The 12614-nt window shown below is 43.7% G+C and overlaps 1 protein-coding gene across 1 annotated transcript in view; it reads right to left on the bottom strand.

The window, feature by feature from the left end:
- Positions 1-12614, bottom strand: part of LOC137439162 (complement C3) — a 421636-nt gene that overhangs the window by 213972 nt on the left and 195050 nt on the right. Inside the window, exon 21 of the mRNA XM_068134902.2 lies at positions 10865-11077. Coding sequence (XP_067991003.2) covers positions 10865-11077 — 213 coding nt within the window. The remainder of the gene's footprint in view (positions 1-10864; positions 11078-12614) is intronic.

The raw sequence follows: 12614 nt of genomic DNA, 5'->3' as shown, positions 1-12614 counted from the left end.
GCTGTACTAGCCTGAAATGACCCCCACTGGCCTGAAACGAGCTGCCATGGCCTGATATGACCCGCACTGGCCTAAGGTGGGCTGCGTGGGCATTTGTCTCCAAGTGGGCAAGCACGGTTTCGCACCTCAAACTGTTTCCTCTATACATACACTGCATGTCCTACACCAGTCCCTACACGCAGTACCCACACACCACCACGGGGAGGAAGGAAGCCACCGTATAAAACAAATTGACATTGTCTTGACATTGACAAAACAAATTGACTTTCTTTGTAGCTATGTGAAATGTAATATTACATTATACCTTAGTGTGTGTGTGTGTGTGTGTGTGTGTGTGTGTGTGTGTGTGTGTGTGTGTGTGTGTGTGTGTGTTTTATTAGAATACTAAATATAAATTTTCCTTAGTAGGTGCAGGCAAGTGTTGTGGGCACCCACAAAAATATAGAAAACTATAACGGCGCTCAGTAGAGAGCATACCTCCGCCAGGTGAACAGTTTACGTTTTGTATCCCAGAGTTGACCAGAAAATCACAATACAAAATCACATTTAATCTAAATCACCCATCCACACCTTTTTGAGATATCCTGCTACGTATCGTTTTTGGCCCCATCTCCCAATGGTGAAGAATCACTTTAAAAATTCTAGTAGCCGGATCCGAATCCGGATCTTCACCAAAATCTAATCATTTCATCCTCGTCACATACGCTACGTCTGTGCCAAATTTCGTCCGGAACCATCCACAACTTGTTGAGATATCTTGTTCACAAACAAACTAACAAACAGACAGAAAATCACTATTATAGAGCGACAATTGGCCAAAAAGAGCATAATAGAGAAATAGAGCGACAATTGGCCAAAGAGAACAAAGCAGAATGGCACTCAGTAGAGCATCCTTTTGACCTCACAAATAATTGGTGGTTGAATTCAATTAGCTGATATGAAAACCCAATTCAAATTTCAAGTCAATCGGATGAAAATTGAGGCTTTTAGAAATAAGAAAAAAAGTGGTTGACCTTTGGCCTATGTTGACCTTTTGGCCTATGCTGATCTCAAAAATAGTTGGTGGTTGAATTCAGTTAGCCGATATATAAATCCTATTCAAATTTCAAGTCAATCGGCTTAAAATTGAGGATTTTAGAAATTCAAAAAAAGTGGTTGACCTTTGGCCTATGTTGACCTTTTGGCCTATGCTGATCACAAAAATAGTTGGTGGTTGAATTCAGTTAGCCGATATGTAAATCCTTTTCAAATTTCAAGTCAATCGGAGGGAAATTGAGGATTTTAGAAATTTGAAAAAGGTGGTTGACCTTTGGCCCATGTTGACCTTTTGGCCTATGCTGATCTCAAAAATAGTTGGTGGTTGAATTCAGTGAGCCGATATGTAAATCCTCTTTAAATTTGAAGTCAATTGGATGAAAATTGAGGCTTTTAGAAATACAAAAAACATGGTTGACCTTTGGCCTATGTTGACCTTTTGGCCTATGCTGATCTCAAAAATAGTTGGTGGTTGAATTCAGTAAGCTTATATGTAAATCCTATTCAAATTTCAAGTCAATCGGCTTAAAATTGAGGATTTTAGAAATTCAAAAAAGTGGTTGATCTTCTGGCCTATGTTGACCTTTTGGCCGAAGCTGATCTCAAAAATAGTTGGTGGTTGAATTCAGTTAGCCGATATGTAAATCCTATTCAAATTTCAAGTCAATTGTTTTAAAATTGAGGATTTTAGAAATTTGAAAAAAAAGTGGTCCTTTGGACCTTTGGCCTATGTTGACCTTTTGACCTCAAAAATATATAGGATTTTGTCGGACCACGAACTCTACCATTTGGTGAAGTTTCGTGAAGATCAGTTTCAAATTGTGACCTGTAGGCAAGTATAAGTGAGCGGACAGACAAACAAATGCAAAATCATCAGAGACCGAGGACATGCGAGAATGTACTTTTTTTTTTTTCATTTGCCAATTACTCCCAGCCATCACGGTCGTCTCTCCAACGCACAATCCCACGAGATATGCGGAAAGGACGACCCAAAACCAATTATCTTATTTTTGATTCGTATATAAACATCATTAAAAGTAAATAATAACCTCTGCCAAAGTTCAAACGACGTGGGTTTAATCTCTACATGAGAGAATTCCACATAGATATTTGGGCGTTGTATAAGCTAACAGATCACTGTCTCCATCGATCTTGCCAAGGCCGTAACACCTATCGGCTCAAAATCCTTTTAACCGTTGACTTGGTAGTTTTTACAATGAAGGAAACACGTATCGGGAGTACATACGACATAGCGATTGTGAATGTGACAGCTCTGAGGCGTCTTTCGCTTCGCATCACAGTGACGGCGAGAACCAACATGGCGGCTGTAAGATTAAAATCTGGCTTCAAGCCCCCTCAAGGTTTGCGTTCTGAAGATACTGTTTAGATTTGGATGATTTGCATGTGATATGATTTAACAGATGTTTATATTAATTGTTTAAAATATAAAAAAGCCTTCAAACACCATTTTGGATCAAAGTGGTGGGAAATCTATACATGTATATATGCGGTGACGAGGCAAACCCTGCAGCGAGTTTCTAATTATAATACGTTTTTATTAATTGCTGTTGTAATCAATCAAGGTAAGTACACATTTTGTTACATTTACGGAATAAAAATAATAATACACAATACTTATATTTTTTAGCCTTTCTCCATTTTTAAAGCATTGTGTTTAAACTGTTAAAGCACATGCGTGAGCATCCGTTGCCTAGTAACCAATGACAGTTTCCACGATTTTCACGTTTTGGGTGACCTTGAGCTTGACCTTGGGCCTAGAGTTAAAAATTGGGAACAGTCTATTCCAGGGCAAGGCAAATATGTGTGTAAAGTATGGCGATGCTATGTGCAATGATGTAGACGTAGTACTGCGGAAAAACAGACAGACAAAGAAACAGACAGACAAACCAACCAACCAACCAACTTGCCGGAATCTATTCCGGCAAGTAACAAACACATACACAAACACATAGTAAAGGAAACATATGAAAATCTGTTAACTAAATTGTTACCAAAAAAATTCTTCACCAATATGTTTGTAAAGGTGTGTAATAACATGTGTTAAAATGTTGAAGGTCAACTCCCGTGGGAAACCCAGAAAAAAAGCTGTTGAATTCGGGTACCGAAAAATTATTTTCGAGAATTTTTCTTTTTAAAAATCGGCCCTTAAGTAACTTATGAGGGGTCAAATAAGGGTTTTTCATGATTCTGAGTTGATTGTTAACATTTATATTTCACCACAGACACTCCTTTGTGGAAAAATAATTTCTAAATATATCTCATTTTCTACTTTGCAGGACATGGAGTCTAGCAATATGGATGAAGACGTTACTCCACCTGTGCTCAATTGCTTCATCTGTGCACGCTCGGATACACCAGCTGAAAGGCTCATACAGGCAACTCCAAAGGGATACTCAACTTTATTGAAACAAGCAGAAACTGTCGAAAATGTTACTGTTGTGGAACGTATGAAGGAGGCTCAAAAGGAAGGAAAACTGAGGTACCACCAAAAGTGTAAAAATGATCTGTACAACAACTTTGTTGCAACCACCAAGAAGTCAGCTCAAGCATCAAAGGCAGAGAAAGAGTCATCAAAGTTGAAGAGAAGACGCACTACTTGTGAGTTCAGTTCATCAACTGGCTGCAGTTCTAGAAGATCACAGTCAGTTGACCTCCTGTATAAGGATGTATGCATTCTTTGCAACCAACCAGCCCAGCTCTACAAAAATAATCCAGCACAAGCCAGAAAGAAATACAGAGTGCCAGATAATTTGACTGCAGATACACTGAAGGCAAGCTTGCTGAAGACAGCACGGAGTCGCGGGGATGACTGGGGCACTGAAGTCACTGGACGCCTGGAAGGGATCGACGACTTGGTAGCAGAAGAAACACTGTACCATTTGCGATGCAAACTTATGTTTGCGAGAGGTGACAGTTTGTCCAAGACTGATGAGGAAGGAAAAAGGAAGAGAGGACAGAGGAGTATTGATGAGGAGCGAGAGGCAGTTTTTATTGAATTCTGCGAATGGTTAGACTCAGAATTAGAGCATGGGGTAATGAACATGGACCAAGTCCATGAAAAGCTGCAGGAGTTTGATCAGTCACCAGAGAAGAGCCTTTCTTATTCAAAGCATTGGCTAAAGATAAAACTTCTAGAGAAATACGAAGACACCTTGTATTTCACAATACAGGAAAGAAGGGCAGATGTACTCTGTCTCAAAGATGGCACCGACAATATTCTGCGAGCGCATCATGCTAATCTTGACCATGGAGATGAGAAGACTCAGATCATAAAGACGGCACTCAAGTTCATATCCGATGATATTGCCTTGATTGATTTAGGTCCAAAGTCATACCCCACCACACACAGCATGACTGACATCGATAGTCAGCTGACACTTGTTCCTGCAAGCCTTCAGATGTTCTTGAGACCGATTGTCAAGACAGACGAAAGAGTTGCCGTTTGGGGGCAGAATTTTATTAAGGCCTGTCGACCTCGGTCTGGAGTATTGCCACACCAAATGGGGCTTGCCATACAACTTGATCATAGATTTGGGTCAAAATGGATGCTCAACAAGTTCCACCGGCTGGGATACACTGAGTCTTACACGGAGACACAAAACTACAAATACTGCTTCCTTAATAGTAGGAGTGGAGATGATGTTCCAGATACTTCTGGCACTCTTGACACCATTGTGGAGGAAACCGATGAACAGATCAATGATGAGGTTGCGGTTGATGCTGCGCTTGAGGATCAATCAGTGATGACAGCCAAAGTGCCAGCCAGTGAAAGTGAATTGTCAAGTAATGATCAGGTGGTCTCTATGGAGGTTGGGGAAACAAACAATGCAGTCACTCAGTTTGTTGGAGACAATATAGATTTAAACATTGTCTCTATTCACGGAAACACTCCCTTTCACTCAATGGGTTGGATCGAAGTCACCTCTCCGGCACCACCTTTGCCAGATCCACAGACAACAGCAGCTTTCCCCCGGGTGAAGTTGAAGGCACTCGACAAAGCTAAGATCCTGAGAGGAACTGAAGTAAAGATTATTCCATTTACGAACAGGAAACATATAGGAACGAACGCGATCATGTTTCTCCCCCTCGCCGAGCTTTCCTCCTCCCTGGCTCATGATCAGCCATTCCTCACTCCAGGTGACACACTCTGGGCAGTGGGGTGGGTGATCAAAGCCAACGATCCTGAGTTCCCACACTCCAACTGGAATGGCTGGATGAAGAGAATCCATGCTAATGATGCAAAGCAGAGCACACAGATCGAGTTCCTCCCAGTTATTGAAGGAGACCCTAATGACCTCAACACCATCTTCACCACTCTGAAAGAGTGCATACGGCGTGCTGGGGTCGCTATAGTGACCTTTGATCTTCCGATTTGGCTGAAGGCTGTGAATATAATAAAGCAGGCAAATCTACCCGTCATTCCAAGGTTGGGTGGTTTTCACCTGCTGAAGTCTTATCTTGGAAACTGCAGAAACTGCAGTCATGATGTTGTTGAGTCTGAAGAAGACATAGACAATGACTGTTGAAACTTCTGACATTGTGAATGAGAAATAACTCTTGAGTATTATATATGTATGTGAAATAAAAGCTACTTTGTGTGTAAATGTAAAAGTGAAAATATAAATGTTAACAATCAACTCAGAATCATGAAAAACCCTTATTTGACCCCTCATAAGTTACTTAAGGGCCGATTAAAAAAATAAAAATTCTCGAAAATAATTTTTCGGTACCCGAATTCAACAGCTTTTTTTCTGGGTTTCCCACGGGAGTTGAACTTCAACATTTGAACACATGTTATTACACACCTTTACAAACATATTGATGAAGAAATTTTTTGGTAACAATTTAGTTAACAGATTTGTGAAATATCTCATAAAATGCCCTTACTAACACAAACCGGAGTGATCAACATACTTGCAAAATGTTTTTTTTTTTTAATGAAGGAAAAGAGACACCTGAGCAGCTTCTTTTTTCTTTTTTTTTGTATACTGAATCGAGGCTCGTGAAAGAGCTAACATTTACTTCACAAACAAATCGACCAGACAAACAAAATATACAAAAAGAGGGAGCGGAAGACAAGATGGGGAGAAAAGGGGAAGCACACAAACACAACATCCGAGAGCAGGGAGATGTGTGGAAGGGAGAGAGCCCGGGGGGAGGAGGCATGGGAAGGGAGGGGGGGGGGAAGGGAGAAGTATAAAGCACAAGGACACCAAGGACTTCCAGGACAGAAGTTGGTATTTCAAAAAGGGGAATTGGGGTGAAATTAGCATGGGTAGAAAAGATCAAGGCTTTGGATGGGGGAAGATAAGAGATGGTGGTGAACAGCTGTTTTAAAGACTTGCAGGGTGGAGTGGGATTGAAGAGAGTGAGGGAGTTTGTTCCAGAGGCGGGAGAAAAGAGGAATGAAGGAGTGAAGGTGAGCAGAGAGTCTTGATTTTGGCAGTTTAACCAAAAGAGGGTTGCAGGCAGATCTTGTGCGACCTGTAGGAATATTTGCGGGACAGAGCCCAGAGAGAGCTGGGGGGGGGCAAGGCCAGAGAGGAGTCGGTAGAAGACGGAAAGACCACCAACCTGCCTGCGGTGAGTGAGTGAGAGGCCCTTGGAGTTAGCTTCATCGCGGGAGATTCCAATGATTCTGAATGCTTTGGTTTCAACAGCGCAAAGGCGAGCTAGGTGTGAGGCAGGAGCACCAGCCCAGGGGGGAGAGCAGTATTCCATTGAGCTGCGGATGAAAGCCTTGTATGTGGTGAGGAGCTCAGGTGTGCCAAGGAAGGACTTCGCACGACGGAGGATGCCCAGTCGGCGACTGGCTTTGGAGGCCAGATTTGAAATGTGTTTTTTCCAGGAAAGATCATGGCAGATAGTGAGACCCAAAAGCTTGAGTGACAGAACTTCTTGGAGAGGATTATTCAGAAAGTCGATGGGAGGGTTGTCCAGTCAGTCTTTTTGGAGAGACATAGTAAGAGTGTGAGATTTGTCAGGATTGAAAGACATGTTCCACTTGTTTGCCCAGTCTGTGATTTTGTCAAGGTCTGCAGAGAGTGAGGAGGCTGCAGACTGCCGATCTGAGGGATGAAGAATGGAGCGACAGAGAGTAGAGTCGTCAGCAAAGAGATAGAGAGGATTTTCAAGAGAGTCAGAGAGATCATTGATGAAGACCAGAAAAAGCACAGGGCCCAGAACACTGCCTTGGGGAACTCCAGCCTGAACAGGAAGAGGAGATGAGAGAAACCCATTCAGGGCCACACGTTGACTACGACTAGAGAGGAAGTCCGCCAGCCATGCGTGGAGATTTCCATGGATACCAAAAGAGGAGAGTTTGGTGAGCAGAGCGGGGTGCCAGACTGTATCGAAGGCACGTGATATGTCAAGGGAGACTGCTCTAATTTCCTGTTTGGCATTGAGGACCTCCATCCATTGTTGAGAAAGCAGAAGCAGCATGTCCAGAGTGGAGTGTCCAGGTCTGAAACCAAATTGATGATCAGAGATCAAGCCATTGGAGAAGAGGAAAGATTTCATATCTGAAGCAATGATGGATTCCATGACCTTGCTGATAATTGGGAGAAGGCTGATTGGTCTGTAGTTGCTGGGATCTGTTTTTGCACCCTTTTTGTGCAAAGCGGTGATGTTGGCAGATTTCCAAGCAGATGGAAGATGACCTTGAGCAAAAGAGAGGGTGAAGAGAACAGAGAGAGGGAGTGAAAGAGCGGAAGAACATGATTTTAGGACCCGTGGGCTGATGCCGTCAGGTCCAGTTGCAGAATCAGAGTCGAGGGTTGACAGACACTTTTCCACCTTGTCAGGAGGAAAGGACACAGAGTCCAGGAGCAGCTGGGTACGACTGGGTACGGTGGGTACAGAGAGGGATGGGTTTGGGACACAAGATTTAGAGGCAAACACAGAGTTGAGGCATTCGGCTTTTTCACGTGCGGAGTCAGCCGTGTGGCCATTTAAGGTGAGGGAGGGGATGGAGGGGGAACAAACAGCTTTGGAGCTTTGAAACGTTTACCAAAACTAGGCATGTATTTGCAGCAAGGCAATGATCGCAAGGCATGTATTCACAAAGCAATCAAAGACTCGAGCATGCATCCACAAAGCAAGGCAATGATCGCAAGGCAATGATCGCAAGGCATGTATTCACAAAGCAATCAAAGACTCGAGCATGCATCCACAAAGCAAGGCAATGATCGCAAGGCAATGATCGCAAGGCAATGATCGCAAGGCAATGATCGCAAGGCAATGATCGCAAGGCAATGATCGCAAGGCAATGATCGCAAGGCAATGATCGCAAGGCATGTATTCACAAAGCAATCAAAGACTCGAGCATGTATCCACAAAGCAAGGCAATGATCGCAAGGCATGTATTCACAAAGCAATCAAAGACTCGAGCATGCATCCACAAAGCAAGGCAATGATCGCAAGGCAATGATCGCAAGGCAATGATCGCAAGGCATGTATTCACAAAGCAATCAAAGACTCGAGCATGCATCCACAAAGCAAGGCAATGATCGCAAGGCAATGATCGCAAGGCAATGATCGCAAGGCATGTATTCACAAAGCAATCAAAGACTCGAGCATGCATCCACAAAGCAAGGCAATGATCACAAGGCAATGATCGCAAGGCATGTATTCACAAAGCAATCAAAGACTCGAGCATGCATCCACAAAGCAAGGCAATGATCGCAAGGCAATGATCGCAAGGCATGTATTCACAAAGCAATCAAAGACTCGAGCATGTATCCACAAAGCAAGGCAATGATCGCAAGGCATGTATTCACAAAGCAATCAAAGACTCGAGCATGCATCCACAAAGCAAGGCAATGATCACAAGGCAATGATCGCAAGGCATGTATTCACAAAGCAATCAAAGACTCGAGCATGCATCCACAAAGCAAGGCAATGATCGCAAGGCAATGATCGCAAGGCAATGATCGCAAGGCATGTATTCACAAAGCAATCAAAGACTCGAGCATGTATCCACAAAGCAAGGCAATGATCGCAAGGCAATGATCGCAAGGCAATGATCGCAAGGCATGTATTCACAAAGCAATCAAAGACTCGAGCATGTATCCAGAAAGCAAGGCAATGATCGCAAGGCAATGATCGCAAGGCATGTATTCACAAAGCAATCAAAGACTCGAGCATGTATCCACAAAGCAAGGCAATGATCGCAAGGCAATGATCGCAAGGCAATGATCGCAAGGCATGTATTCACAAAGCAATCAAAGACTCGAGCATGTATCCACAAAGCAAGGCAATGATCGCAAGGCAATGATCGCAAGGCATGTATTCACAAAGCAATCAAAGACTCGAGCATGCATCCACAAAGCAAGGCAATGATCGCAAGGCAATGATCGCAAGGCAATGATCGCAAGGCATGTATTCACAAAGCAATCAAAGACTCGAGCATGCATCCACAAAGCAAGGCAATGATCGCAAGGCAATGATCGCAAGGCAATGATCGCAAGGCAATGATCGCAAGGCAGTGATCGCAAGGCATGTATTCACAAAGCAATCAAAGACTCGAGCATGTATCCACAAAGCAAGGCAATGATCGCAAGGCATGTATTCACAAAGCAATCAAAGACTCGAGCATGCATCCACAAAGCAAGGCAATGATCGCAAGGCATGTATTTACAGCAAAGACACAAAAGGAAAGTAATTGGCCCATAGCATGTAAAAGTCCCTTCACCCTCTCGTGGCACCACAAGCTTTATTTAGTTTTATTCTATCTTTTTTGTGGTCTAAGGCTCGTATTGGAGCTCGTTTTATACCTGGTCTAAGGCTAATTTTCCCCTTTTTGCAAACATATCACGAACAACTTCCTGAGCAATTGGCGGCTCCATGATATTACACTTAATTTTCAGTCTGCGTTGCCGCTAATTGCGCAGGTAGACCAAGCGAGGTTTTTGTGGATATAATTCTTGTGTATCGGAAAGCCGGGCAATGACTGCTGGGTTCACTGGTACCACAATGTAGACGATAAACTCAAAAAAGAAGAAAGTAACACAGTCTATGATTCAAAATATCATTTATTTGTAACTGGCAGGAGTATCCGGCGTTGCCCGGCATCAATTTGGTTGATTTTTACCTCTGCCACCAAAGGTGGATGGAGATTATGCCTTCACCCCTGTCTGTCTGTTTGGGAACAAGACATCTCAACAAGTTGTGGACGGATTCGGACGAAATTTGGCAGAGATGTAGCGAATGTGACAAGGACGAAATGATTCGATTTTGGTGAAGATCCGCATTCGGATAGGAGAATTATAAAAATGATTCTTCACCATTGGGAGATATAGGGCCAAAAACGATACATAGCAGGATATCTCAAAAGTTGTGGATGGGTTTTGACGAAACTTGGTGGACAGGTTGGGTGTGTGACAAGGATAAAATGATTAGATTTTGGTGAAGATCTGAATTTGGATCTAGGTAGAAGAATTTATTTTTTAATGATTCTTCACCATTGGGTGATATGGCCAACCAGGCTGAGGTATGCTCTCTATTGAGTGCCATTCGAGTTCGTTCTGAGATAGCTGACTCCCTCCCACAGTTTTGCTCGGCCGTATGTAAAATGTAGACAAGTGTGGAGTCGAGAGCGTGGTTCCTCAGTTGGGAACACCAAATCACACAAGTTGCTAAGCGACCCGTCGGGTCTCAGAATTATCTGTCACCCGTTGCCTGCAGGGTCGGAGGTCAGGCGGCGTGTCCGAGAGACCCCTTGTACACCCCGGCGCATTCATCCCTGTAACCCAAACCAGTATATTATCTGCACCAAATTGTAAGTGTACCGTACATGATGACTCACCACAACACGCAGACGACGAGTGACACCGTCTGTAATAAAGCCTTCCTGGTCACTTGCAAACACCATGATTTTGGGGTTCCCAAGAGTGGTGGCTGCAATGGCGATGGGGAAAATCTTGGTGGCACCAGGTGCCAATGTTACTGTTTGGGACTCGATGAAAGTACTCGATACTGCGGTGCAAATGCCAGGGTCCGTTTCCACCCGCACAAACACCTGTGGCAATAGATGCAAACGATGATTAGGCATAAATAAAAACAGCAAGTTCACCAATACACTATCACATAGCTGGTTGGGTAGAAGCAATTGTATTTTACAAAAATGTTTCTTTTTATCACATTTTTGTCTCATTTATGTCATGTGACCAAAGGGAGAAAGAAGAGCTTAGAAAATCAGCATTTTTTTTTTTTTTACAAACCAGTTTTTAACTCAACAGTTACTCAGCAAATTAAAATCCTGCAATTCAGCCTGGGTGGCTCCACGGCCATTCCATGATCAGACATTGATACAAATGTTCCAAATAACATGGCCATTCCATGATGAGACATTGATTTAAAAAATCGTGCGAAGTCCTTCCTTGGCACACCTGAGCTCCTCACCACATACAAAGCTTTCATCCTCAGCTCAATGGAATACTGTTCCCCCCTCTGGGCTGGTGCTCCTGCTCACACCTAGCTCGGCTTCACGCTGTTGAAACCGAAGCTTTCAGAATCATTGGAATCTCCTGCGATGAAGCTAACTCCAAGGGCCTTTCTCTCTCTCACCGCAGGCAGGTTGGTCGTCTTTCTGTCTTCTACCGACTCCTCTCCGGCCTTGCTCCCCCAGCTCTCTCTGGGCTCTGTCCCCCAAATATTCCTGCAGGACGCACAAGATCTCCCAGCAACCCTCTTATGGTTAAATTGCCAAAATCAAGGCTCTCTGCTCACCTTCACTCTTTCATTCCTCTTTTCTCCCACCTCTGGAACAAACTCCCCCACTCTCTTCAATCCCACTCCTCCCTCCAGGTCTTTAAAACAGCTGTTCACCACCATCTATTATCTTCCCCCATCAAAAACCTTGATCTTTTATACCCCCGTTAATTCACTCCAGATCCACTTTTCTGAAATACGGACTTCTCTTCTGGAAGTCCTAGCAGTGTCCTTATGTTTTATATCTCTCCCACCCAACCCCCCCACCCCCCTTCCCATGCCTCCTCCCCCCATGCCCTCTTCCTCCCACAGATCTCCCGATGTCCCTGTTCTCTATTGCTGTACTTGTGTGTTTCCCTCTCTCTCCCCCCATCTTGTCTGTCGCTCCCTTTATTATATGTTTTATGTGTCTGTTTGTTGGTTCACGAGTTATCAAGTGACCACTATATTCGTCATGTGTGTGGGTCTGACTGTGTGTGTGTCTGTGTGTGTGTCTGTCTGTCCGCAGCATAACTACCCGGTGATATCATCCGATCTTGATGAAACTTGGGTGGGAGGTTGATATCATGATCTAGTTGTGTCCTGCCTAGAGTGGGCGTATTGCGCCCATTGTGGGCGGAGCCACCCCCCAAAAAGATGTCTTTTAGAGGGTAATCGAGTTCAAGCTACATCTTCTCCGAGGGGTTTGGTGGAATCTGACAGGGGTTTCGGTATTTGGTTAGGCCAATGTCATGTGTCTAGCCCCACGGAGCTCGATTTTTCATTTTTTTTTTTTTTTTTTTCATTTCATTTTTCACCGAATTTTCGGTATTGTGTCGCTAACTAACCTCATAACTGATTAGACA

Source organism: Myxine glutinosa, chromosome 13, assembly GCF_964187855.1.
Source record: "Myxine glutinosa chromosome 13, kmMyxGlut1.1, whole genome shotgun sequence".
NCBI classification, from domain to species: domain Eukaryota; kingdom Metazoa; phylum Chordata; class Myxini; order Myxiniformes; family Myxinidae; genus Myxine; species Myxine glutinosa.
The sequence above is the reverse complement of the archived record's forward strand: the minus strand, read 5'-3'. Positions and strand labels throughout refer to the sequence as shown.